Source organism: Scyliorhinus torazame, chromosome X (assembly GCF_047496885.1).
Source record: "Scyliorhinus torazame isolate Kashiwa2021f chromosome X, sScyTor2.1, whole genome shotgun sequence".
Classification (NCBI taxonomy): Eukaryota; Metazoa; Chordata; class Chondrichthyes; order Carcharhiniformes; family Scyliorhinidae; genus Scyliorhinus; species Scyliorhinus torazame.
The window spans coordinates 31,382,178-31,408,612 of NC_092738.1; the positions used below are offsets into that span (position 1 = coordinate 31,382,178).

Here is a 26,435-nt window from a genome sequence, read left to right on the forward strand (position 1 = left end):
CTGTACCTTTGTCTCAGTCAATCTAGATTGGAAATAGCTGAGGCCCCAGCACCCACGCTCCCAGCACTGCATTAGTTCCAGCCTGCCAACTTCAAAATGCCCCATGTATCCCTACTTTTTGCTTCCTTTTCCGTCGATCGATCCTCGATCTACGCTACTATGGGCGGGATTTACCCAGCAACCCGCCCGTGTGTTTTTTGGGAATTTCCCGTTGAATGCATCCCTCATCCCCGGGAAACTCGAGGAGGGGGTTTGCTGTCGGTGGGGCTGGAATATCCTGCCAGCGTGAACAACCGGTAAATTCCGCCCTATATTACCTCCAGTTCCATGAGCTTGTGTGTGGCACCTTATCAAATGCCTTTCGGAAATCCAAGTATAACTGGTGCCCCTCTATCTGCCCTACTATCCTCAAAAAAAACTTCCCTCAAACACTATTTCCCTTTCGTAAAACCATGCTGAATTTGTTTGGTCAGACTGATCAAAGTGGATTGTCAATCCAAGGCTCACGGGTCACCCCTGAATTAGCCAACGTTTAAAAATCCTTATTTCGATTCATACCCTTCCTCCTGCACCCCAAAAAAAGGCAAATCACGTACCTGTGCCCTTGCCACAGCGGTAGAGGACTTTAGCGCACTGTGATTCAGTTGACTTGGATCTGAATCCAGTCTCGGGGGTTGATTCAGCAATGCGTGATGTGAAGAAAACGGCAGGTGGGTAAGAGAAGAGGAGTCGCAGGGTTTTCTGGGTAGAAGGCTGAACCACTGTCCGTGTTTCTCGGCGCACTCTTTGACCTTCTGCTCCGAGTTTGGTGTGCTGAGATCAAACAGCTTGCGATTGCTGGCCAGCAGCATCTCTGGGGAGAGAGTACCTGGGCCATCTTTGCTGCCACTGCAATGAGGTGTTGGGAGGGAGAGGTTTGACACCGAGTTCTGTAGGACGCTCAGCCAGGCTAAAAAAACACCCGACTGGTCAACGTTATGATGAGTCTGACTGGTGGAATGCGAGTTTTGGACAGCGTCACCGTAAAGTTTGGCATTTGCAGCGACTCGGTGCCACATTGGGTTCTCTGGGTTGACCAGTTCAGTGTCAAACTTTCCCTGCCGCTTATCTGCTGGCTGACCCAGGGTGGTTGCTTTCCTGACTGGTACATCAGTCGACTCCACTTTAACCGGGCCACACTCAATGCTCTTGCATTGGCTCCTTTCTGCTTCCAACTCTTCGGTACCTGGCGGAGAGGGAGATCAAAGATTGAACCATGGAATTATAGAACCATAGAATTTCTAGAAGGCGGCTATTCAGCTCATTGAGTCGGCACCGACCCTCTGAAAGAGCACCCTACCGAGTACGACATTTCCTCATCAAGAATATATTGTACAGATCAAAATGCTGAGAGGTATTCTCGACTGAATATGTCCCGCAAAGAACAAAGTGCTGACGTTTCAATACCCCATATTTTCTCCCCTCCCAAAGCTGCCGTCTCTTTCTGTTCCTCTCGTCTTCCCTCCCCTCCCCTCCTAAAAGCAGCGATTCGGGCCAGGGCATATTTTGATGGGAACAGATCTTGGAAAATGTGCGTGCATGGAGTCATAGAATCATAGCGTTTTTACAACACAGAAAGAGGCCCTTCAGCCCATCGGGTCTGTGCCGGCCATCAAGTCCCTATCACACTTGGAGTAGTGTTCACACACTTGGAGTACAGTGTTCAATTCTGGTCGCCACACTACCAGAAGGATGTGGAGGCTTTAGAGAGGGTGCAGAAGAGATTTACCAGAATGTTGCCTGGTATGGAGGGCATTAGCTATGAGGAGCGGTTGAATAAACTTGGTTTGTTCTCACTGGAACGACGGAGGTTGAGGGGCGACCTGATAGAGGTCTACAAAATTATGAGAGGCATAGACAGAGTGGATAGTCAGAGGCATTTCCCCGGGGTAGAGGGATCAATTACTAGGGGGCATAGGTTTAAGGTGAGAGGGGCAAGGTTTAGAGTAGATGTACGAGGCAAGTTTTTTACGCAGAGGGTAGTGGGTGCCTGGAACTCGCTGCCGGAGGAGGTGGTGGAAGCAGGGACGATAGTGACGTTTAAGGGGCATCGTGACAAATACATGAATAGGATGGGAATAGAGGGATACGGACCCAGGAAGTGTAGAAGATTGTAGTTTAGTTGGGCAGCATAGTCGGCACGGGCTTGGAGGGCCGAAGGGCCTGTTCCTGTGCTGTACTTTTCTTTGTTTGTTGTTCAATCCCAGCACTTGCTCCATAGCCTTGTATGCTCTGGCATTTCAATTGCTCAGCTAAATACTTCTTCAATGGTGTGAGGGTTCCCACCTCTACCACCATTCCAGGCAGTGAGTTCCAGATTCTCACCACCTTCTGAATGAAAACCTTTTTCCTCACATTCTCTAAATCCTGCCCCTGACTTTAAACCTATGCCCCTGGTTACTGACTCCTTTACCACAGATCAGTTGGCTTTCTCAGTCTTACCTAATGATGCTTCAGAGCCTTCCACAAATACCCCGCAGAGGTGAGGAAAAACCCAGTAACGACGCCGAAAACGATCCTGCCCCAATAACAAGGCACGTAGTGTCTGGGAGACTTGAAGCAGCTTCCGTGCAAAAAACGTTTGTCGCTGTGGAAACAAGCAGTCGCGACACTGGTTACCAATCAACAATGGAATACATTGCATTTGCGCTCCTGCGTAAAGGAAACATCTCGGATCACGTGTGCTGAGAGGCTTTTTGGAGGCCCTCGATAAAGCAACATGGAATTAAGGGGAATGTAGTCACATGGATAGAGAAATGGTCAGAGGGCAGAAAGTGAATGGTAGGGCCGTTGTTTTGGAGGTGTGAGACTCGGGCGCACGGAGGTTTAAAACAATGGAGATTTATTTACAGTCTGTTATCTCTTATATGGCTGTTCCTCTCTGTTTCCCACGCTAGGACTTAAGACATCCCTTCTTGTGAATACATTAATGCAACAGAGCTTCATTAGAGCTAATAAGAATTAATGCAAACACATAACAAGTGGGTTGTATGTTGGGCCTGCTTTCATTCAATGTGTACACAATTCATCTGGATTGATAACTACGAAAACACAAAGTCAAAATTTGCTAATGATACCGCATTGGGGGATTTAATAGTGACAACTATTAAAGATTGTAGTTTTCAGAGCCTGGCTACAGGGAGGATATGTGCACAACAGAAAAGGTGCAGTGTAAACTGCACGTAAATCCCTGCTTGTAAAAGGACCAAGAGTGAGAGGGCACAGATTTAAAGTGGTTTGCATAAAGAAGTAAGTGTGATGTGAGAAAAAAACCTTTTCACACAGAGAGTGGTTGGGGGGGGTTTGGAAATGGGAGTGTGGTGGAGGCAGGTTAAATCGAGGCATTTGGGAGGGCATTGGGTGATTATTTAAATAGAAACAATGCCCGGGGTGCGGGGGAAAGGCAGGGGAATGGCAGCAAGTCGCGATGCTCGTTTGGAGGGCCGGTGCAGACAAGATGGACCAAACTGCCTTCTTTCTGTGCTGCAACAATTCTGTGAAATTCACTAGGATGTTACCGTTGTGAGGAGAGTTTTGAGAAGGTAAGAGATTTTTAAAAACTAGATTATTGAGAATTGAGGGGTAATCTGATAATAAGGACATAAGAAATTTGACCCTTGAACCTACTCCTCCATTCAATAAGATCATGGCTGATCCACTTTCCTGCCTGTACCCCATAGCCCTTGACTCCTTTGGAAATCAAAAATCTGTCTACCTCAGTGGGCGCGATTCTCTGGGCCCACAGCCGTGTGTTTCTCGGAAGCGTGCTGTTCACTGGTAGCGGGATCCTCTACTCCCGCCGTTTGTCAACGGGATTTCCCATTGAAGCCACCCCATGCTGCTGGCAAACCCGCGGGCGGGGGTGCACTGCCGGCGGGAACAGAGAATCCCAACAGCCGGAGAATTCCCTCCACTTGTTGAGTATATTCAACGAACCAGCCTCCATTGCTGTCCAGGCCCGTGCCTCCCCAGAATCTGATATCTTTCAATAGGATAACCTCTCATTCTTCTAAACTCCAATGAGTACAGACCCCAAACCTGCTCAACATTTCCTCATAAAACAATCCCCTTAATCCAGGGAGTCAAACCAATGAACCTTCTCTGAACTGTTTCAATGCAAGGATATCCTTAAGTAAGGAGACCAGAAATGCATGCAGTACTGGAGGTGATAACGATCTTCAAGATTATGGAGGATTAGAACAGGCTAAACATTGAGAGTTTGTTCTGCTGGCTGGGGGATTAGAATGTGGAATTTTCAATCCCAAACCATTAGAAAAGCAGAATCGATGGATTTCTTCAACTTCTATATCACTCACCTTACTGAGTTTCTCAATCTGACGGTTTAATTCCGCCGCACTGGCACAAGGATGATCATCCATCTAAGAGGAAGGGCAGTAAAGAAATGTACATTAATAGCCCACGAAAACAGTCCCGCCATCTTATTTATTATTTTAGAATCTATTCTTTTGCTAAATGTTTTTATTCTTCATTTTTTTTCTCTGTACCATGTACCAGCTCTGACCAAGAGAACAAGCAGGCTTCTGTATGTATCGGACCCAACAGAGGGGATGGGAGAAATCATGAGGATTCGAGGGAATTTGGCCGGTTTTCGGGGTATAAGCTAAATATGGAGAAAAGTGAGATGTTTGCAGTCCAGGCAAGGGGACAGGAGATGCGAATGGGGGAGCTGCCGTTTAGATTAGTAGGGGGAAGTTTGAGATACCTAGGCATTAAAGTGGCGCGGGAATGGGACCGGCTGCATAAATTAAATCTGGCCCGGCTAGTAGACCAAATGAAGGACGATTTTCGGAGATGGGACGCGCTTCCGTTGTCTCTGGCTGGGAGGGTGCAGACGGTGAAGATGACGGTCCTCCCGAGATTCCTGTTTGCATTTCAGTGTCTCCCCATCTTTATTCCGCAGTCCTTTTTTAAACGGGTTAACAAAGTGATCACTGGCTTTGTCTGGGCGGGCAAGACCCCGCGGGTAAGGAAGGTAATACTTGAACGGAGTCGGGGAGAGGGTGGGCTGGCACTGCCAAATTTTAGTAACTATTACTGGGTGGCTAATATAGCCATGATCAGGAAGTGGGTGGTGGGGGAGGGGCCGGTATGGGAGCGTATGGAGGCGGCTTCATGCAAAGGCACCAGTTTGGGGGTGTTGGTAACTGCGTCTCTGCCGTTCCCGCCGGCACGGTACTCCACCAGCCCCGTGGTGGTGGCGGCCCTGAGAGTCTGGGGGCAATGGAGGAGACATGTGGGGGCAGAGGGAGCATCGGTCTGGTCTCCAATCTGTAATAATCACCGGTTTGCCCCAGAAAGTATGGATGGGGGGTTCCGGATATGGCGGAGAGCAGGGATTGAGAGGATGGGGGATATATTCATAGAGGGGTTTGCAGATGTCATGTCCACGGTGTTAAAAACAAGGGTGGCACCGAGTCCAGAGGTGGCGATTTTTGGGGTGTCGGAAGACCCGGGAATCCAGGAGGAGAAAGAGGCAGACGTTCTGGCCTTTGCTTCCCTGGTAGCCTGGAGACGGATACTATTAGCTTGGAGGGACTCAAAGCCCCCGAAGTCGGAGACCTGGCTATTGGACATGGCTAGCTTTCTCTGTTTGGAGAAAATCAAGTTCGCCCTGAGAGGGTCAATGTTAGGGTTCGCCCGGAGGTGGCAACCGTTCATCGACTTCTTTGCGGAAAATTAATCGTCAGCAGAAAGGGGGGGGGGGGGGTTAGGTTAGCGTAGAGTAGGGGGTTAATAAAGGTGGGACCTGTAAGGGAGGGAGACGGCTTTTGCACTGTGTTTATAGTTTCATGTACATTGTTTATTTTGTTGTTGTTACGATACCAAAAATACCTCAATAAAATGTTTATTAAAAAAAAAAGAGAACAAGCAGCCAACCGACACCCCAATCTCAATCGAAGCTGCTGGTCAGCTGACCATGACAAAGTGCTGATAAACCTGCATTCAGTTCACACTGTCGTCCCACAGGCCTGAAGCATGGCTGGTGTGCAGAAGGGAAAATATTGTATCGGTGCTTTTCTTATGAGGCTCGGTTCAAAGCACATTTTCAGATGCTGTAGAAGGAGCTTCACCTCACCCCGTGCTGTATCTGATCTGGGAGTGTTTGACGGGGACAGTGTAGAGGGAGCTTTACTCTGTATCTAATCCCGTGCTGTACCTGTCCTGGGAGTGTTTGATGGGGACAGTGTAGAGGGAGCTTTACTCTGTATCTAATCCCGTGCTGTACCTGTCCTGGGAGTGTTTGATGGGGACAGTGTAGAGGGAGCTTTACTCTGTATCTAACCCCGTGCTGTACCTGTCCTGGGAGTGTGATGGGGACAGTGTAGAGGGAGCTTTACTCTGTATCTAACCCCGTGCTGTACCTGTCCTGGGAGTGTTTGATGGGGACAGTGTAGAGGGAGCTTTACTCTGTATCTAACCCCGTGCTGTACCTGTCCTGGGAGTGTTTGATGGGGACAGTGTAGAGGAAGCTTTACTCTGTATCTAACCCCGTGCTGTACCTGTCCTGGGAGTGTTTGATGGGGACAGTGTAGAGGGAGCTTTACTCTGTATCTAACCCCGTGCTGTACCTGTCCTGGGAGTGTTTGATGGGGACAGTGTGGAGGGAGCTTTACTCTGTATCTAACCCCATGCTGTACCTGTCCTGGGAGTGTTTGATGGGGACAGTGTGGAGGGAGCTTTACTCTGTATCTAACCCCGTGCTGTACTTGTCCTGGGAGTGTTTGATGGGGACAGTGTAGAGGGAGCTTTACTCTGTATCTAACCCCGTGCTGTACCTGTCCTGGGAGTGTTTGATGGGGACAGTGTGGAGGGAGCTTTACTCTGTATCTAACCCCGTGCTGTACCTGTCCTGGGAGTGTTTGATGGGGACAGTGTAGAGGAAGCTTTACTCTGTATCTAACCCCGTGCTGTACCTGTCCTGGGAGTGTTTGATGGGGACAGTGTAGAGTGAGCTTTACTCTGTATCTAATCCCGTGCTGTACCTGTCCTGGGAGTGTTTGATGGGGACAGTGTGGAGGGAGCTTTACTCTGTATCTAACCCCGTGCTGTACCTGTCCTGGGAGTGTTTGATGGGGACAGTGTGGTGGGAGCTTTACTCTGTATCTAACCCCGTGCTGTACCTGTCCTGGGAGTGTTTGATGGGGACAGTGTGGTGGGAGCTTTACTCTGTATCTAACCCCATGCTGTACCTGTCCTGGGAGTGTTTGATGGGAACAGTGTGGAGGGAGCTTTACTCTGTATCTAACCCCGTGCTGTACTTGTCCAGGGAGTGTTTGATGGGGACAGTGTAGAGGGAGCTTTACTCTGTATCTAACCCCGTGCTGTACCTGTCCTGGGAGTGTTTGATGGGGACAGTGTGGAGGGAGCTTTACTCTGTATCTAACCCCATGCTGTACCTGTCCTGGGAGTGTTTGATGGGGACAGTGTAGAGGAAGCTTTACTCTGTATCTAACCCCATGCTGTACCTGTCCTGGTAGTGTTTGATGGGGACAGTGTGGAGGGAGCTTTACTCTGTATCTAACCCCGTGCTGTACCTGTCCTGGGAGTGTTTGATGGGGACAGTGTAGTGGGAGCTTTACTCTGTATCTACCCCTGTGCTGTATCTGTCCTGGGAGTGTTTGATGGGGGCAGTGTAGTGGGAGCTTTACTCTGTATCTAATCCCGTGCTGTACCTGTCCTGGGAGTGTTTGATGGGGACAGTGTAGAGGGAGCTTTACTCTGTATCTAACCCCGTGCTGTACCTGTCCTGGGAGTGTTTGATGGGGACAGTGTAGAGGGAGCTTTACTCTGTATCTAACCCCGTGCTGTACCTGTCCTGGGAGTGTTTGATGGGGACAGTGTAGAGTGAGCTATACTCTGTATCTAATCCCGTGCTGTACCTGTCCTGGGAGTGTTTGATGGGGACAGTGTGGAGGGAGCTTTACTCTGTATCTAACCCCGTGCTGTACCTGTCCTGGGAGTGTTTGATGGGGACAGTGTGGAGGGAGCTTTACTCTGTATCTAACCCCGTGCTGTACCTGTCCTGGGAGTGTTTGATGGGGACAGTGTACAGGGAGCTTTACTCTGTATCTAACCCTGTGCTGTATCTGTCCTGGGAGTGTTTGATGGGGGCAGTGTAGTGGGAGCTTTACTCTGTATCTAACCCCGTGCTGTACCTGTCCTGGGAGTGATTGATGGGGACAGTGTAGAGGGAGCTTTACTCTGTATCTAATCCCGTGCTGTACCTGTCCTGGGAGTGTTTGATGGGGACAGTGTAGAGGGAGCTTTACTCTGTATCTAACCCCGTGCTGTACCTGTCCTGGGAGTGTTTGATGGGGACAGTGTAGAGGGAGCTTTACTCTGTATCTAACTCCGTGCTGTACCTGTCCTGGGAGTGTTTGATGGGGACAGTGTGGAGGGAGCTTTACTCTGTATCTAATCCCGTGCTGTACCTGTCCTGGGAGTGTTTGATGGGGACAGTGTAGAGGGAGCTTTACTCTGTATCTAACCCCGTGCTGTACCTGTCCTGGGAGTGTTTGATGGGGACAGTGTAGAGGGAGCTTTACTCTGTATCTAACTCCGTGCTGTACCTGTCCTGGGAGTGTTTGATGGGGACAGTGTGGAGGGAGCTTTACTCTGTATCTAACCCCGTGCTGTACCTGTCCTGGGAGTGTTTGATGGGAACAGTGTGGACGGAGCTTTACTCTGTATCTAACCCCGTGCTGTACCTGTCCTGGGAGTGTTTGATGGGAACAGTGTGGACGGAGCTTTACTCTGGGTCTAACCCCGTGCTGTACCTGTCCTGGGGGTGTTTGATGGGGACAGTGCGGAGGGAGCTTTACTCTGTATCCTATGCTGTAACTCTCCTGGGAATTTCTGCTCTTACCTTGCCCGACCATTGGGGGCCATACGTTCAGCTGCTGAGGCCCTAAGCTCTGGAATTTACTTCCAAAACCTTTCTGCATCGTTACCTGTCTTTCCGCCTTTCAGACACAACTTAAACCTACCACTTGCACTGAGCTTTCGGACACCTGCTGTTATATCACCCTACATGATTCAGTGTTACATTTTGTTAAGATAACTGCTGCTGTGAAGCTCTTTGGGATGTTATTCCTCTGTCAATGGCACTATGAAATACAAGTTGTCGATTGTGTTGTTAACGCTGACACTGGGTGTCCACAATGGAGAACATTCCATTCCAGGCCTTGCAACCCTTACTGTGTTGGACACAAAATGCATATTTCATAGAATCATAGAATCCCCACAGTGCAGAAGGAGGCCATTCGGCCCATCAAGTCTGCACCAACCCTCTGAAAGAGCACTCTACCTGGGCCCACTCCCCCCGCCCTATTCCTGTAACCCCGCCTAACCTCCCCATCTTTGGAAGCTAAGGGACAATATATCATAGCCAATCCACCTAACCCGCACATCTTGGACTGTGGGAGGAAACTGCAGACATGGGATTAAGCGCAAACACCACACAGTCACCCAAGGCCAGAATTGAACCTGGGTCCCTTGCGTTGTGAGGCAGCCGTGCCAACCGCTGTGCTACCATGCCACCCCCAACTTTTATATATTAAAATTTAATTAAAAGGAAATTACTTAATCAAATCAGAATGTCAAATACAGCCCACACTTGGTGTCTGGCTGTTAAGGTTGTCACCTGATATTATATTACCAGGGTTACTAGGCCTCTAGCCCACATTGCTAACTGTGGTCTGTTGTGAATGCTTAATGCATTTGGTGCAAAAATCAACATTTGTAAGAGGCTGGGGCACCAGTGGACTGTCATGGTGTGTCACAGGTCATGCCTGTAAACATGTGGAATCGCATAGAATGTACCCCACAGGTCATTCAGCCCAACCAGTTGCACGCTTGAGGGGTGCTGCTGAAGACGCCTTTGGGAGTTGTTGCAGTGCATCTTGTCGACAGCACACACTGCAGCCACGGTGCGTCAGTCCTCCCATCAGGACAGGTATCTGATTTGAAACGTGAATTTGTTGCTGAGTAACGCAGCATTTCACCCAGGGCTCTGGAGGCTTTGAATCAGTTTCCAGGCTTGAAATTAACCAGAGCGAATGGGTCCGCCCAGTGGAAGACATCAAATATTCCCCAGGGTGGTCTGCTCTTCCGAGAAGGACAATTTCGGAGGGCAGAGGGGAACAAGGGGCTTTAATTCACTTTTGCATATCTCCCAGCACCAATCACTGAGGGGCACTGGAGGAAATGCTCCTGTTTTTGCTGTATCGGCTCGGGAATGGATGTTAATGCAAATTGGGCAAAGGAACAGGAATAATTGTCGATGAAAGAAAATAGCCTGAAACATCATTTGACCTTATTCGTTCCGTCAGTCCTTCTTTCCAATGGTTTCTCTTTTGTTTCCTCCTTTGCATTCTCCTCTTCCCCTTTGCCAGCCGCATTGCCGCTGCGCCCTTCTTCAGAACCGAGGTCCTTTTTCCTTCTCCTGCCATCCACAATGCCGTTGGGCTCCCGAATTCCTTTCTTCTTTGCCAGGGCTCTCTTTAACCTACCAGGAGAAGCGAACAATACAAAAAAGCCTTTCACCTCCAAGTTTGTGCCCCATTAATGAGACGCGGGGAATGGGAGCTCGGGAATTCTCCTCCTGCAGCTTGGCAGGAAGCAGAGCAAGCCTTTCACTTGTAACAACCCTAATAAACAAAGAAACTCACTACGTGCAAATAACTACAGATAACACCCACTTGCTAGTTTCTCCATGTTGTGATCTGTATTCTTGGGTCAGAGCAAGGGATCCCAGAACAAACTTAAATAGAGGCTCGGGTTAGAGGCAACTAGTCCACAGCTGCTGAATGTCCACAGGTTATTAGAACTGAGGATTGTATCACAGTCAACCCCATTATTTCATTGAATCACAGAATCTCTATCGTTCAGGAGGCCATTCCACCCATCAGGTCCGCACCGACCCTCTGAAAGAGCACCCTACCTAGGCCCACTCCCCCGCCCCATCCCCACCACTGGGGCTGTTTAGCACACTGGGCTAAATCGCTGGCTTTGAAAGCAGACCAAGGCAGGCCAGCAGCACAGTTCAATTCCCGTACCAGCCTCCCCGACCAGGCGCCGGAATGTGGCGACTAGGGGCTTTTCACAGTAACTTCATTTGGAGCCTACTTGTGACAATAAGCGATTTTCAATTCTTTCAATTTCACCACCTGCACATCCCTGGACACTAAGGGACAATTTAACATGGCCAATCCACCTAACCTGCACATCTTTGGACGCTAAGGGACAATTTAACATGGCCAATCCACCTAACCAGCACATCTTTGGACACTAAGGGACAATTTAACATGGCCAATCCACCTAACCTGCACATCTTTGGACACTCAGGGACAATCGATCATGGCCAATCCACCTAACCTGCACATCTTTGGACACTAAGGGACAATTTAACATGGCCAATCCACCTAACCTGCACATCTTTGGACACTAAGGGACAATTTAACATGGCCAATCCACCTAACCAGCACATCTTTGGACACTAAGGGACAATTTAACATGGCCAATCCACCTAACCTGCACATCTTTGGACACTCAGGGACAATCGATCATGGCCAATCCACCTAACCTGTACATCTTTGAACACTAAGGGACAATTTAACATGGCCAATCCACCTAACCTGCACATCTTTGGACAGTAAGGGACAATTTAACATGGCCAATCCACCTAACCTGCACATCTTTATACACTAAGGGACAATTTAACATTGCCAATCCACCTAACCTGCGCATCTTTGGACACTAAGGGACAATTTAGCATGGCCAATCCACCTAACCTGCGCATCTTTGGACACTAAGGGACAATTTAGCATGGCCAATCCACCTAACCTGCGCATCTTTGGACACTAAGGGACAATTTAGCATGGCCAATCCACCTAACCTGCGCATCTTTGGACACTAAGGGACAATTTAGCATGGCCAATCCACCTAACCTGCGCATCTTTGGATACCAAGGGACAATTGAACACGGCCAATCCACCTAACCTGCACATCTTTGGACACTAAGGGACAATTTAACATGGCCAATCCACCTAACCTGCGCATCTTTGGACACTAAGGGACAATTTAACATGGCCAATCCACCTAACCTGTACATCTTTGGACACTAAGGGGCAATTTAACATGGCCAATCCACCTAACCTGCACATCTTTATACACTAAGGGACAATTTAACACGGCCAATCCACCTAACCTGCACATCTTTGGACACTAAGGGACAATTTAACATGGCCAATCCACCTAACCTGCACATCTTTGGACACTAAGGGACAATTTAACATGGCCAATACACCTAACCTGCACACCTTTGGACACTAAGGGACAATTTAACACGGCCAATCCACCTAACCTGCACATCTTTGGACACTAAGGGGCAATTTATCATGGCCAATCCACCTAACCTGCACATCTTTGGACACTAAGGGACAATTTAACATGGCCAATCCACCTAACCTGCACATCTTTGGACACGAAGGGACAATTTAACATGGCCAATCCACCTAACCTGCACATCTTTGGACACTAAGGGACAATTTAACATGGCCAATCCACCTAACCTGCACATCTTTGGACACTAAGGTACAATTTATCATGGCCAATCCACCTAACCTGCACATCTTTGGACACTAAGGGGCAATTTATCATGGCCAATCCACCTAACCTGCACATCTTTGGACACTAAGGGACAATTTAACATGGCCAATCCACCTAACCTGCACATCTTTGGACACTAAGGGACAATTTAACATGGCCAATCCACCTAACCTGCACATCTTTGGACACTAAGGGACAATTTAACACGGCCAATCCACCTAACCTGCACATCTTTGGACACTAAGGGGCAATTTATCATGGCCAATCCACCTAACCTGCACATCTTTGGACACTAAGGGACAATTTAACATGGCCGATCCACCTAACCTGCACATCTTTGGACACGAAGGGACAATTTAACATGGCCAATCCACCTAACCTGCACATCTTTGGACACTAAGGTACAATTTATCATGGCCAATCCACCTAACCTGCACATCTTTGGACACTAAGGGGCAATTTATCATGGCCAATCCACCTAACCTGCACATCTTTGGACACTAAGGGACAATTTAACATGGCCAATCCACCTAACCTGCACATCTTTGGACACTAAGGGGCAATTTATCATGGCCAATCCACCTAACCTGCACATCTTTGGACACTAAGGTACAATTTATCATGGCCAATCCACCTAACCTACACATCTTTGGACACTAAGGGGCAATTTATCATGGCCAATCCACCTAACCTGCACATCTTTGGACACTACGGGACAATTTAACATGGCTAATCCACCTAACCTGCACATCTTTGGACACTAAGGGGCAATTTATCATGGCCAATCCACCTAACCTGCACATCTTTGGACACTAAGGGGCAATTTAACATGGCCAATCCACCTAACCTGCACATCTTTGGACTGTGGGAGGAAACCGGAGCACCCGGAGGAAATCCACGCAGACAGGGGGAGAACGTGCAAACTCCACACAGTCACCCAAGGCCAGAATTACACCGGGGTCTCTGGTGATGCAGCGATGCTAACCACAGTGCCACCATGCCGCCCACGGCCTCGCACTCATCTGAAATCATGAAAAGCCCTGGCTGATTTCTCCACCCTAATCCGGAGGCTGCTGCGGCCAATTGTAAATTCTGACTCTGCTACCAACCCAGCTGAGATCAGTCGACTCAGACCTGGGATTGAACCAAGAGCGTTTAGGTGTATATGTCCCGGTAATGCTCCAGGCAATGCATAACCCCCTGGACCAGCAGGAGAACTGTGACTGATTTGTGACATTGTGAGGAATGTTGGATTGGGAGGAGATGAATTCACAGTTAGTTCTGCTGCAATGCTTTGTTTAAAAAAAAAATTTAGAGTACCCAATTCTTTTTTTCCAATTAAGGGGCAATTTATCGTGGCCAATCCACCTACCCTGCACATCTTTGGGTTGTGGGGGTGAGACCCACGCAGACACGGGGAGAATGTGGAAACTCCACACGGACAGTGACCCGGGATCGAACCTGGGACCTCGGCGCCGTGAGGCAGCAGTGCTAACCACTGCGCCACCGTGCTGCCCTTGCAATGCTTTGTTAAGGAGTATATACATACTGAAGTAGGTGTGAGCACAGCTCTGTCACACAATGAAGTGTAACCATTCTTGGAGGACAGCACTTAATGATGATTCACAGCTTGAAAACTAAACAAAAACAGTCAGGATGAACAATGCCAGGCACGAGAATATAATCCAGGTTCAGATGCACAATTCAGCACTCTGTTGCCAATCTTTGTTGTGCCACTTGGGGAGACCTCCTGAGTGCCAGACTGTTTCCCATATCAGGGGCTTGGGGGCAGATTGAAAATGAAAAACTCAGTTCTGATATCCTCCCTGTCACACGCCCTCCTGACTAGCTCAGACACCAGGGTGCGTATCACTCATTCACTCGCTGCTAATGCCACAGTTTCGGTGTTGCCCGAGGGCGAACAGGAAAAGAGGATGTAGATTAACATATTTAGTTTCGAGGAGGAGTCCCTGAGCTCCAGATCTGCTCTTTAAATGAAACGTTTACTGGTGCTTCAAAGAGACGGGAAGTAGAAAGCCTTACCTCCTCAGTTTTCCGTCCACAATCCACTTGTTCCTCCGAATGTTGGCGCGATGGTCAATGTTTTTATCTATTTCCCTGCACGGTGTTAAAACAAAGGGAGCATCTTGCTTTAATATCACAGCCTTCTTCACAGGAATGCTTCACACGTTGTCTTTGGATCCTTCCACTCGGTTCTCTATTCCCATAGGTTGGTCCAGAGGGCAGGTGACCTCGCCCGAGGCCTCTGCCAAGGTTGCCTATGGGCAGCTATGAGGCGCGTGGTCGAGGCTGACCATTCCTCCATTAGGCTCCGTTAAACGACAGAGATCCAGTAACTCAGCTCAGAATTGATCTCTGGCATTTATTTTCTCGTTCTCTCTGTGGATCTAATATGAAGGACCAGAACTGTGTGTGGGGGCGGGGGGGGTCTTTTCTGGAGCTGTGTGTCGCCTCTAGATAACTGAGTTGGTTTTGCACTTTGATTCAGAGTTAGTGCCAACGCCGTTTAAATTGGGAACAAATTTGAGTGAAAAATTTGAGGGCGTGACTGCGTCTCCTTCTCCGCTGTCAGTTGGGATAGGGGCCTAATGGAGGAAGGGTCAGCCTCGACCACGCGCCTCACAGCTGCCTATCGGCAACCTTGGCAGTGGCCTCGGGCGAGGTCACCTGCCCTCTGGACCAACCTATGGGAATGGAGAACCAAGTGGAAGGATCCAAAGACAGCACAGAATTGATTGACCTTCCTTTTTTTTAATAAGCGTCTCAGCCAGAGTCAGTATTAACCACACTCAATGGTAAGCTCTCCTGTTAGTTACTGGGGCTGATTAGCACAGGGCTAAATCGCTGGCTTTGAAAGCAGACCAAGGCAGGCCAGCAGCACGGTTCAATTCCCGTACCAGCCTCCCCAAACAGGGGCCGGAATGTGGCGACTAGGGGCTTTTCACAGTAACTTCATTTGAAGCCTACTTGTTACAATAAGCGATTTTCATTTCATTCATTTTCAAGTGAAGCAAGTTCCATCTTTTGTCTCCTACCTTATCACCACACTGCTCCCCAGCAGCTCATTGACGAGAAAGGCCAGCACAGCTGCTTTTTTCTCGGAGCAATGTGCCTGGAATGATTTGCTTTTCAGACCTTCGCAGAGCTCTGCTTCAGCACCGTAGGCCTCCAGGAAAATCCGCAGCACCTCCGACACGTTATCCCGGTTAATTCCAATGTCACAGATCCGCTCCCCGAGAAACGTTACTGACTAGAAAAGTGAAGGGTTTGATTAGTTTTCTACTGCGCACAGGTAACCTACAACATGTGAAAACCACAGAACATATAATATGTGACATACAAGGTATTCTCCAGTTCAAAATGCAGCACAGCAGTATAGCAAGATTCTACTGTAAATAGATTGCAGAGGGTAACATATAGGGCGAAGGGATGCAGAATAACGTTATTTGGAGAGTGCTAGACACAAGATAAAATACTTGATTTTTAAAAAGACATTATTCACTCGTGCAATGTGAGCATATCCAGCAAGACCCGCGTTTATTTCCCATCCCTAACTGCCCTGTATATTGGATCATTACACGGACTGGTGTCCATTCCACACAGGCTGCAGCATTTGATAGACACAGACCTCCTAGAGCCATCGAGATATACATTTATATGCCGTCAATGTTTACATCCCCAAGACATCCCAAAGCACCTCACACCCAGTGGATTGATCACCTATGGTCGCTGTTGTTATGTCGGCAGTCACACAGCGATGTGTTTATTGTCTTGAAACAATTTCTTTTCCATTACACATCCTTCTTTCTAATGCTGGAGCTTGTGAAGAATGCAGTTTCGTCAAAATTGACACAGAGTCAGTGGCCCAATACTTGGCCAAATAAGTGAGTGTTAAGGAAGGTCAGAGGAGGATAAAGAGGCGGCTCAAAGTATGGCCACCAGTGATGAGCCCGCCTCGTGTTTAAGGCTTACATACCGACACACTTTCAGGTAATGATGTATCTGAGTACCTGTGTTTATTTGGATCCTCCGGGCGGGATTCTGTGATCCTGAGGCTGAGAATTGACGCCGTCGGAAATGCCGTTGCGTTTCTCGACGGCGTCAACACGGCCTCAGGATCAGCAATTCGGGCCTCTACAGGGGCCAGCACGGCACTGGAGCGGACCACGCCGCTCCCGCTGCTGCTCCCGGCATCAACTGGGCACCGCGGGGTCCGCGCATGCGGAGTGGCACCAGCGCCAACGCGCAGTGGCTTCCTTCAACGCGCCGGCCCCGACACAACATGGCGCAGGGCTACAGGGGCCGACGCGGAAGAAACAAGGCCCCCAGCCAGAGAGGCTGGCCCGCCGATCGGTGGGCCCCGATCGCGGGCCAGGCCCATCGGAGGCCCCCCTGGGGTTGGGCCCCCCCTCCCCCTCCACAGGCCACCCCCCCCCCCCCCACGGACCCTTTCACACCGGCTGAGAGCGGGTGTGGATGGCGCCGGCAGGACTTGCCGTTTTGACGACGGCCGCTCGGTCCATCCCGCGCCGAGATTCGGCGGGCCGGCCCCGCGTAAACCACGCCAGCGCCAATTCTCCGCGTGCCGGTGGCGTGACGCGATTCGCGCCGGTCGCGGGAATTCTCCGGCCCAGCCCCGGGCTGAGAGAATCCCGCCCTCCATCTCTTTCCATTGTGTGTATTCTCCATCCAAAATGTATTGCTTCACACGTATCTACATAAAACCACATTCGCTACCTGTTTATCCATTCTGTTAAACCTGTCTACATCCTTTACAGTCTTTTACAGTCCTTCCAAACTCACTACCTGTGTTGTCAGCAAATTTCAATATCATACTCCTCACGCCCAGTTGAAATCGTTTGTAGGCATTGAGCAAAAAAGAGGACCCAGCACTGACTGTTATGCTCCATAATCACCGGGTGAAGGATAGAACTGGCACCGATCTTTATAGAGGTTGTTAAACATTTAGTTTCACATTACTAGCATACACCTCTTTTGTAAGGGCCACGAAGAATCCAGCACGAGTTTTAAGGATACAAAGTAATAACATTTATTTACAATAACATATATATATAACAGCAGCAGCAACTTCACTTGCTGCACACTCCTTCCTGCTGGTTCCTAAACTGGCCAGCTTTATTTATACATGGAGTTTACTAATGGTTTCTCCACCCCCCTCATTGGGGAAGCTCATACTCCCACAGGATTGTGGGATTGTCATTAGTCCCCAGCCAATGGAAAGCAGGCAGGTTATAACATCCCTCCCCCCCAAAGTCCAAGGAATCCACCGAAGACCCTGGCGAAGGAGGGCATCGGACTCGTTTGGCCGCAGGCCGGACACCATTTGCACGCGGCGCTGGATCAGGCGGCGTGTAACGAGACGGAGACCGGCGCTTCCGTGATGAACGGCGTAACGGTTGTACATCCACGGCCCGTGGACCAGAGGATTCCCACTCTGATGCGTCCTGTGTCTCCATCTCGGAATCAGAGTCTGCTGCCTCCGTCATGTCAGTGTCTCTATCTCCATTCGGTTCTGCAACGACCTGCGCAGGCTTCGAGTGAGGCACCAGTGGAAGATTGTGAGGACTACCTTCCCTTGTCTCTGGTCTCTGCGGCTGTAGAAATGAGCTCCGGGGGCGGGGAATCTTTTGAGGGGATGGTCTTCTGGACCGAACGTGGTCTACATGTTTTCGCTGGAGACGACGCTGGGCTTGCACCTGGTAAGATATAGGGCCCGTTTGGCGAAAGATTACGCCAGGAACCCACTGGGCACCACCAGCAAAATTCCGAACGAACACTGGGTCACCGGGCGCAAACTGCCGAATCGGACGATGCCGAGAAAATCCCTGTCCCTGCCGTTCTTGTGTGCGGCGTACTTTTGCGCCAATGTCCGGGAAAACCATACTAAAGTGGGTGCGAAGTCTCCAGCCCATTAGGAGTTCTGCGGGAGCTACTCCAGTCACCGCATGGGGAGTGGTCCTATACGTAAACAAAAAGCGAGCCAGTCTCGTGTCCATTGATCCGGAAGACTGCTTCTTTAGACCTCTTTTGAATGTCTGCACTGCGCGCTCTGCCAACCCATTTGAAGCCGGGTGGTAAGGGGCAGTGCGGATATGGAGGATGCCGTTCATCTTGGTGAACCTTGCAAACTCCTCATTCGTGAATGGAGTGCCGTTATCCGTGACCAGCATCTCGGGGAGGCCATGCGCACTAAAAGACAAACGCATCTTTTCAATTGTTGCGCAGGACGTTGTCCCCTGCATCTTATGCACCTCTAGCCATTTAGACTGGGCGTCGATGAATAGAAGGAACATGGATCCTTGAAAAGGGCCTGCGAAATCTGCATGTAAGCGTGCCCAAGGCCGCCCTGGCCATTCCCAGTGATGTAGGGGCGCGGCCGGCGGAAGCTTCTGATGCTCCTGGCAAATGGAGCAGTTTTGGGTCACCTTCTCAATGTCGGTGTCGAGGCCTGGCCACCAGACATAACTCCGGGCCAACATTTTCATTTTGGTCACACCGGGATGCCCATTGTGCAAGTCTCTTAGTATCAGCTCCTGGCCTTTTTCCGGGACAATCACACGCGTCCCCCACAAGAGGATGCCGTCTTCCACGCTGAATTCTGACAGCTTGGAGGAAAATGCCCGCAACTCGCCTGGGAGCTGTCAATGCTGCCCACCATACAGGACTATGTGCCGAACCTTTGACAGGACTGGCTCCGTCTGGGTCCACTCACGGATCTGTGATGCCGTGACAGGCAAGGTGTCCATAAAATTTAGGGTTGCAACCACCTCACCGGTCGTGGGGGTCGACATGGGGCCGGTCGATAAAGGCAATCGGCTCAGTGCGTCGGCATTTGCTATCTGCGTTCCTGGTTTGTGCTCCAGAGAATACTCGTATGCAGCAAGCAACAAAGCCCAGCGCTGGATCCGTGCGGAAGCAATGGGCGGTATTGGCTTATCCTCTCTGAAAAGTCCCAACAGAGGCTTATGATCAGTCACGATAGTGAAATGGCGACCATACAGGTACTGGTGGAAGCGTTTCACCGCAAAAACCACTGCCAGGCTCTCCTTCTCGATCTGCGCGTACTTTTTCTCCGCCGCAGTCAATGTGCGGGAGGCGAAAGCTATCGGTCGCTCGGCCCCGTTCTCCATCTTGTGGGACAGGACGGCCCCAATACCATACGCGGATGCATCACATGTGACGAGCAAAGGCTTTCCAGGATCATAGTGGGATAGTAACCCAGACAACGACAATTGTTGCTTTACCCGCCGGAAAGCAGTTTCTTGCGGCTGACCCCAAACCCAGGTGTGATTTTTCTTTAGCAGAAGGTGCAACGGGGCCAGCGTAGTTGCCAGATTGGGGAGGAACTTCCCGTAATAGTTTACGAGACCGAGAAAAGATCGAAGATGCGAAGTGTCAGTCGGGGTGGGGGCCTGTTGAATCGCACGCACCTTCTCTGCGATGGGGTGCAAACCTTCGCGGTCCACCCGATAACCTAGGTAGACTACTTCCTTTGCCTGAAATACGCACTTTGTGCGACGTAAACGGACTCCAGCCTCCGAAAAGTGTCTAAGGACAGCCTCCAGATTTTCCAAATGTTCCTGCTCCGACGTCCCTGTAATCAAAACGTCATCTAAGTAGACAGCGACACGTGGTAAACCTCTCAAAATGCCCTCCATAACACGTTGAAAAATAGCGCAGGCAGAGGATACTCCAAAGGGCAACCGTGTATATTCATACAGGCCCCGGTGTGTATTCATCGTTACATATGGTCGGGAGGCAAGGTCCAGCTCCAACTGTAGGTAGGCGTGACTCATATCTAATTTTGTGAACGAGAGTCCGCCTGCAAGCTTCGCGTAGAGATCCTCAATGCGAGGCATTGGGTATCGGTCGAGTCGGGAAACTGTATTCACTGTAAGTTTATAGTCGCCACACAAGCGAACTGTGGCATCTGGCTTCATTACAGGTACAATTGATGCTGCCCAGTCAGCAAAACGGATGGGCCTGATAATACCCAAACTCTCCAAACAAGTGAGCTCCCCTTCTACCTTCTCGAGCAAGGCGTAAGGCACCTGGCGCGCCCAGAAATAGCGCAGTGTGGCTCCTGGTTCGACTTGGATACGGGCTACGGCCCCTTTTATTTTCTCCAAACCAGGCTGGAATACATCTGAGTGTCATCCTAGCACCTCATTCAACCCTCCGGAAACTGTTTGGAGGATGTGCTGCCATTGCAACCGCAAATGGCGCAACCAGTCCCGACCCAACAGGCTGGGCCCCCGGCCGCGCACCACGATAAGTGGGAAACGCCCCTCCTGGCGTCCATAAACAACAGGGGTCATTGTAGTTCCTGCAATGTCCAGTGGTTCCCCCGTGTAAGTGGCCAACCTGGCCTGTGAGTTGGTTAATGTAAGGGTCTGTATACCCTGCTTGATGCGGTCGAATGTCCTCTGGGCGATCACGGAGACCGCTGCGCCAGTGTCCAACTCCATCTCAAGCGGGTGACCATTGATCCGTACTGTCACCTTAATGGGGGCCACACGGGGAGCTGCCACACAATGCAGCTGCAGGCAGTCGTCCTCCGTCTCCACGTCCTCAGGAGTGGTCGCCGCAGGTTCATCCACATGGAAGGTACGGCCTCTGGGCTGGTCCCAGTTACGGCCCCTGGGCTGGTCCCAGTTTCGGTCGGAACGACGGCGGCTCTGGCGCATCCAGGACCGGCGTCCGCGACGGGGTTGGCGCCTACAAGTCTGACACGGACATGGCTCCTCATCCATTGGTTCTGGAGAAGGCTCCCTTCGGGGAGGAATGTCCGACGGCCACTGGCGTCGGTCCGGACGTCACCTCGCCCAAGGTACCGCAGGAGTGCGGGGGGGGGTTTTCGGACGGAAGGGGTTGCGCCCCAAGGCATGCACTTCCATTCCCTGTAGCTCCTGCACTCCTCGTTCTGTGCTCTCTCGGGACAATACTATTTGAATGGCCTGTTGAAAAGTCAATGTTGGCTCCGCTAACAACTTTCTCTGGGTGGCCGCATTGTTAATACCGCAAACCAAACAGTCGTGTAACATTTCTGACAAGGTCTCACCATAGTCACAGTACTCCGCAATCCTGCGTTGCCTGGATAGAAAGTCGGCAAGGGATTCTCCAGGGGTCCTCTCAGCGGTATTAAACCGGTAACGCTGGACTATCGTGGACGGGGTTGGGTTAAAATGTTGCCCCACTATATTCGCAAGTTCATCAAACGTTTTGGTGTCCAGCGCAGCTGGGTACGTAAGGCTCCTAATCACCCCAAACGTATGCGGGCCGCAGGCGGTGAGCAATATGACCATCTGGCGCTCGTTTTCGGTGATATTGTTTGCCCGGAAATAGTAACGCATCCGTTGTGCGTACTGGTTTCAGCTTTCCAGCGCAGCATCAAAAACATCCAAACGTCCGTACAGAGGCATGGTATAATAGAAAACAACTTCCAACCTGTATCCAACAAAAATCCAGGGAGGTGGCTTCAGCAGTGTAGACAGCTATTCACTTTAACCCTCGTCGCCAGTTTTGTGAGGGCCACGAAGAATCCAGCACGAGTTTTAAGGATACAAAGTAATAACATTTATTTACAATAACATATATATAACAGCAGCAGCAACTTCCCTTGCTGCACACTCCTTCCTGCTGGTTCCAAACTGGCCAGCTTTATTTAAACATGGGGTTTACTAATGGTTTCTCCGCCCCCCTCATTGGGGAAACTCATACTCCCACAGGATTGTGGGATTGTCATTAGTCCCCAGCCAATGGTAAGCAGGCAGGTTATAACAACCTCCTAGCCCAACAACCACAGTTTGTCTGTGCATACTGGCAGGGGCACAAGTGAATCCCCAGTTAATGTCCACCACTGACAAACAATTAAACACAATGATTATACAACTAACACTGGCTCTTGAGGAACAACACATTCAACCCATCTCCAATTGAAACAACACCTATTTTAGAGTACCCAATTATTTTTTCCAATTAAGGGGCAATTTAGCGTGGCCAATCCACCTACCCTGCACATCTTTGGATTGTGGGGGGTGAGACCCACGCAAACACGGGGAGAATGTGCAAACTCCACATGGACAGTGACCCGGGACGGGGATCGAACCTCAGCGCCGTGAGGCAGCAGTGCTAACCACTGCACCACCATGCCGCCCTTAACTGTTGTTTTCGTTCCCATCAACCAATCTGTGTTGCTACATTGGGCCTTTAAGTGGTTTGACTGGCGAATTTGGAACCTAATCACTGATTCAGGCTCTGTACCTGGTATTTATGAGGCATCCCTGGATTGAACACTGCAATCTGGAGTAATCGAATCAGCAGATCCTGGATATTACCCATATTGTCCCCAACATTCAGCAGGCCTTCTTGGAGGGTGTTCAAACTGGGCACATCCTTGCTGGTATCGAAACCAAGTACCTTGCCATAGTTGTGTAAAAACTCAATGACTGTGAGACAGTCTGAAAAGGCACGGCCAGAAAGCACCAGGCCAGGAATAGGGGCAAACTCTGGTAAAGGCTAGAAGAAAACAAAAAGGCAGGGATATCCATTAATATAGCCGAGTTCCTCCCGCCCATCATATCCAAGTCATTATGCCATCTGCATTACTACTTTGTTAGTGGCCTGGGGCACTCCTCTCCTGAAGGTGCTGATTTTTGCTGGGATTACACTCTGATTAGGGAAGCCAATCCTCTAGGATTGTCCTAGACTCTTCAGGAATTCACAATGAATCTCCCGGATGCTTTGTTATCATTTTGCATCCAATCAGAGTTGGTAACTACTGCTGATATCTCTCTCAAGAAGCCATTCTCCATATTTTGGCCTCAATCATGAATCAGATTCTCAATGCTGAGTGTATCACCGACAAGAGCAATGCCACAGGAAAGCTCAATGCCATCCACATGTGTAGATTCCAGCACTGGGTCAGTGGGCAGCAATCAAGGGGGTCTGCGTTTTCCGTTCCTGACCTCAGGCATGCTGAGGTTGCTTGTACCACCCAGTTCCACTAACTCAGTCAATAAAGGCACCGCCCGGTTTGGCACCAAAAGGCATCAACCAGAAACGGTGGCAGGTTTGATCCCTGTTTTGCAGCAAGCTTGCTGACCTCAGCTGAGGAGCCAGTGTGAGCACTACAACGGTCCCCTGGGTAGGTGGATGGATTAGAGGGGAGGGGAGGAAATAGACGGGACTTTTTCCCAGAGTAGGGGTCAATTACTAGGGGGCATAGGTTTAAGGTGCGAGGGGCAAGGTTTAGAGTAGATGTACGAGGCAAGTTTTTTTTACACAGAGGGCAGTGGGTGCCTGGAACTCGCTGCCGGAGGAGGTGGTGGAAGCAGGGACGATAGTGACGTTTAAGGGACATCTTGACAAATACACGAATAGGGTGGGAATAGAGGGTACGGACCCCGGAAGTGTAGACGATTTTAGTTTAGACGGGCAGCATGGTCTGCACGGGCTTGGAGGGCCGAAGGGCCTGTTCCTGTGCTGTACTTTTCTTTGTTCTTTGTTGGGAGATGAGGAAAAACATTTTCACTGAGAGGGTTGTGGGGGTCTGAAACTGGCAGCCTGAAAGGGTGGTAGAGGCAGAAGCCCTCAGCTCATTTAAAAGGTGTCTGGATTTGCACCTCAAGAGCTGTAACCTGCAGGGCTGCGGCCCAAATGCTGGGAAGTGGGATTAGGCCGAGGGGGCTGGATTTTCAGCCGGTGCAGCCACAATGGACAGTGTGACCTCTTTCTGTGCTGTAAACTTTCTATGACTCGAGAATAGGTTGTGGAACAATTTGTCAGGGTTCCCGCTCCTCATACCTATCCAGAGACTCACCGTGTGTGCAGCACAGGATTAGGCTCAGCTGACCAATGACCTGAGTCGTTGTTGCCGTATTTTCACACTCATGCTGGTTTTTTTTTACCCTTTGGGGAACGGTGGGGGAAGTGGTGGAAGGATTTCCGAGCTGATTATCAGCCCGTTGAATCGCGTTGAACGCTCCTTCTGTGGCCTGCAAGTCCTGGCGTTGGACTCAAACCCGGAGCTTCTGGACCAGTTACCACTGCGCCACAGAGCCTCCTCGTGACCTGAGTGACACTGGCCGGGATTCTCCGACCCCGCGCCGGGTCGGAGAATCCCGGGGGGGACGCGGAAATCGCCGACGGCCTCCCCATTCTCCGGCGCTGATTCTTGAGCGCCGGCGGGATTCCCGCCGTGCCGGTCGGGGGCCGTTAACACCAGCCCCACCCCCGGCGATTCTCCGGGCCGACGAGTTTGGGCCAGTCCCGCCGGCGTGGGTTACATATGGTCCCACAAGGCGGGACCTGGAAGTTGTGTGTGTGTGTGGGGGGGGCACGGTGGCCTGGCACGCGATCGGGGCCTACCGATCGGCGGGGGGGGCTGGCTCCGTGGGGGCCTATTTTACTCCGCGCCGGCCACCTGTAGGGCTCCGCTATATTGCCCGGGGGCCGGTGCGGAGAAGGGAAGCCCCACGCATGCTCTGTATTAAATCGCATCCATTGTGAGCTTGGCCCTTTCCTTTGACAGTTACTTCACAATCCCCGTTTGCTCTGGGCTGTGGCCCAGAGTGGCGGCTGACCTTGTGATCGGTTAAGTACAGGTCTTCAGTGGGTTTCTTCATCTCCTGACGGAGCTGCAGCTTCTGCTGTCTCCGTTTCAGTTTCTGTCGCTTCTTCACCTGCTTCTCCTTCTGATCCTTTTTTACTCTTTGTGCTTTCTTCAGCTTCCGCTCTGGTCTGCGTTTGGCCTGCCCCTGTTATGCAGCAGAGAAAACAAAAATGTCAGGGATTCACTGTATCTTTTCCTTGACAGCTTTATGTTACAAACTGCGCTGACCAACTGAGCCGTACAAGCTGGCAGTCCACCATGTGTTGATGGATGGGTATCCCATAGCCATGATCTAAATAAATAGGAGAAACGCCAGAGGGGCTGAATAGCCTCCTCCGGTTTTTATGCCTTTCGGCTTCTGTGACCATGGCATTGTCCTAGCAAATGCAACAGGATCTGTGAGATAAAACCGACAGATAGTATAGTCCCCTGTATAACAGGGATAAAACACAACAGAAATCAGAGCAAATATGCAGGAAAGAAACAGGGCACTTGGCTCAACCAGTCCCCTGTGCTGGTGGTTTTGCCCCACTTCAGCCAACTCCTCATCTATAGACAATCCCTGTGGATCTCAGCAAGCCTCTGGGAGATGGTGGCGTGTGGTTACTGCTATGCTGGATTCACTCTATGGAGTCATACAGAGCATGAAAGTCCCTGGGTCAGTCCCTGGACTATGCTAAGTTAGCAGATCTCTGCCTGAGTGGCCTTACGTTCTGCACACCAAAACGGAAGAGAAACAGCAAGAGCCGCCACTCTTGGTGCAGCAACCAGTGTACATGGACATTGGAGTGAGGTATCAGACAACTTGCTGGCACCTGTGGACCTGTATCCCAGAAGGCCAGGAGCTTCCATAGAGAAGGAGAGAAAATAAAAGCTTGATTTAAGGTGGATAGGTTAATTCATGTTGTGTTGGCTGTTTCATTCACTCACTTAGCCAACGTTGATCAATATTTTCGGGTGGGGTAGAGAAGAACCTGGGGCGAAATTCTCCGGAAACGGCGCGATGTCTGCCGACTGGCGCCCAAAACGGCGCAAATCAGACGGGCATCGCGCCGCCCCAAAGGTGCAGAATGCTCCGCACCTTTGGTGGCCGAGCCCCAACATTGAGGGG

The 26,435-nt window shown here is 50.3% G+C and overlaps 1 protein-coding gene across 2 annotated transcripts in view; it reads right to left on the reverse strand.

The window, feature by feature from the left end:
• Positions 1–26,435, reverse strand: part of LOC140405484 (bromodomain adjacent to zinc finger domain protein 2A-like) — a 389,217-nt gene that overhangs the window by 127,424 nt on the left and 235,358 nt on the right. For both annotated transcript variants that reach the window (XM_072493982.1, XM_072493981.1), the window contains exons 12-19: positions 25,296–25,469; positions 22,975–23,229; positions 15,726–15,940; positions 14,713–14,787; positions 10,375–10,567; positions 4,356–4,418; positions 2,482–2,626; positions 597–1,225 (exon numbers count right to left, since the gene is read on the reverse strand). In XM_072493982.1, coding sequence (XP_072350083.1) covers positions 597–1,225; positions 2,482–2,626; positions 4,356–4,418; positions 10,375–10,567; positions 14,713–14,787; positions 15,726–15,940; positions 22,975–23,229; positions 25,296–25,469 — 1,749 coding nt within the window. The remainder of the gene's footprint in view (positions 1–596; positions 1,226–2,481; positions 2,627–4,355; positions 4,419–10,374; positions 10,568–14,712; positions 14,788–15,725; positions 15,941–22,974; positions 23,230–25,295; positions 25,470–26,435) is intronic.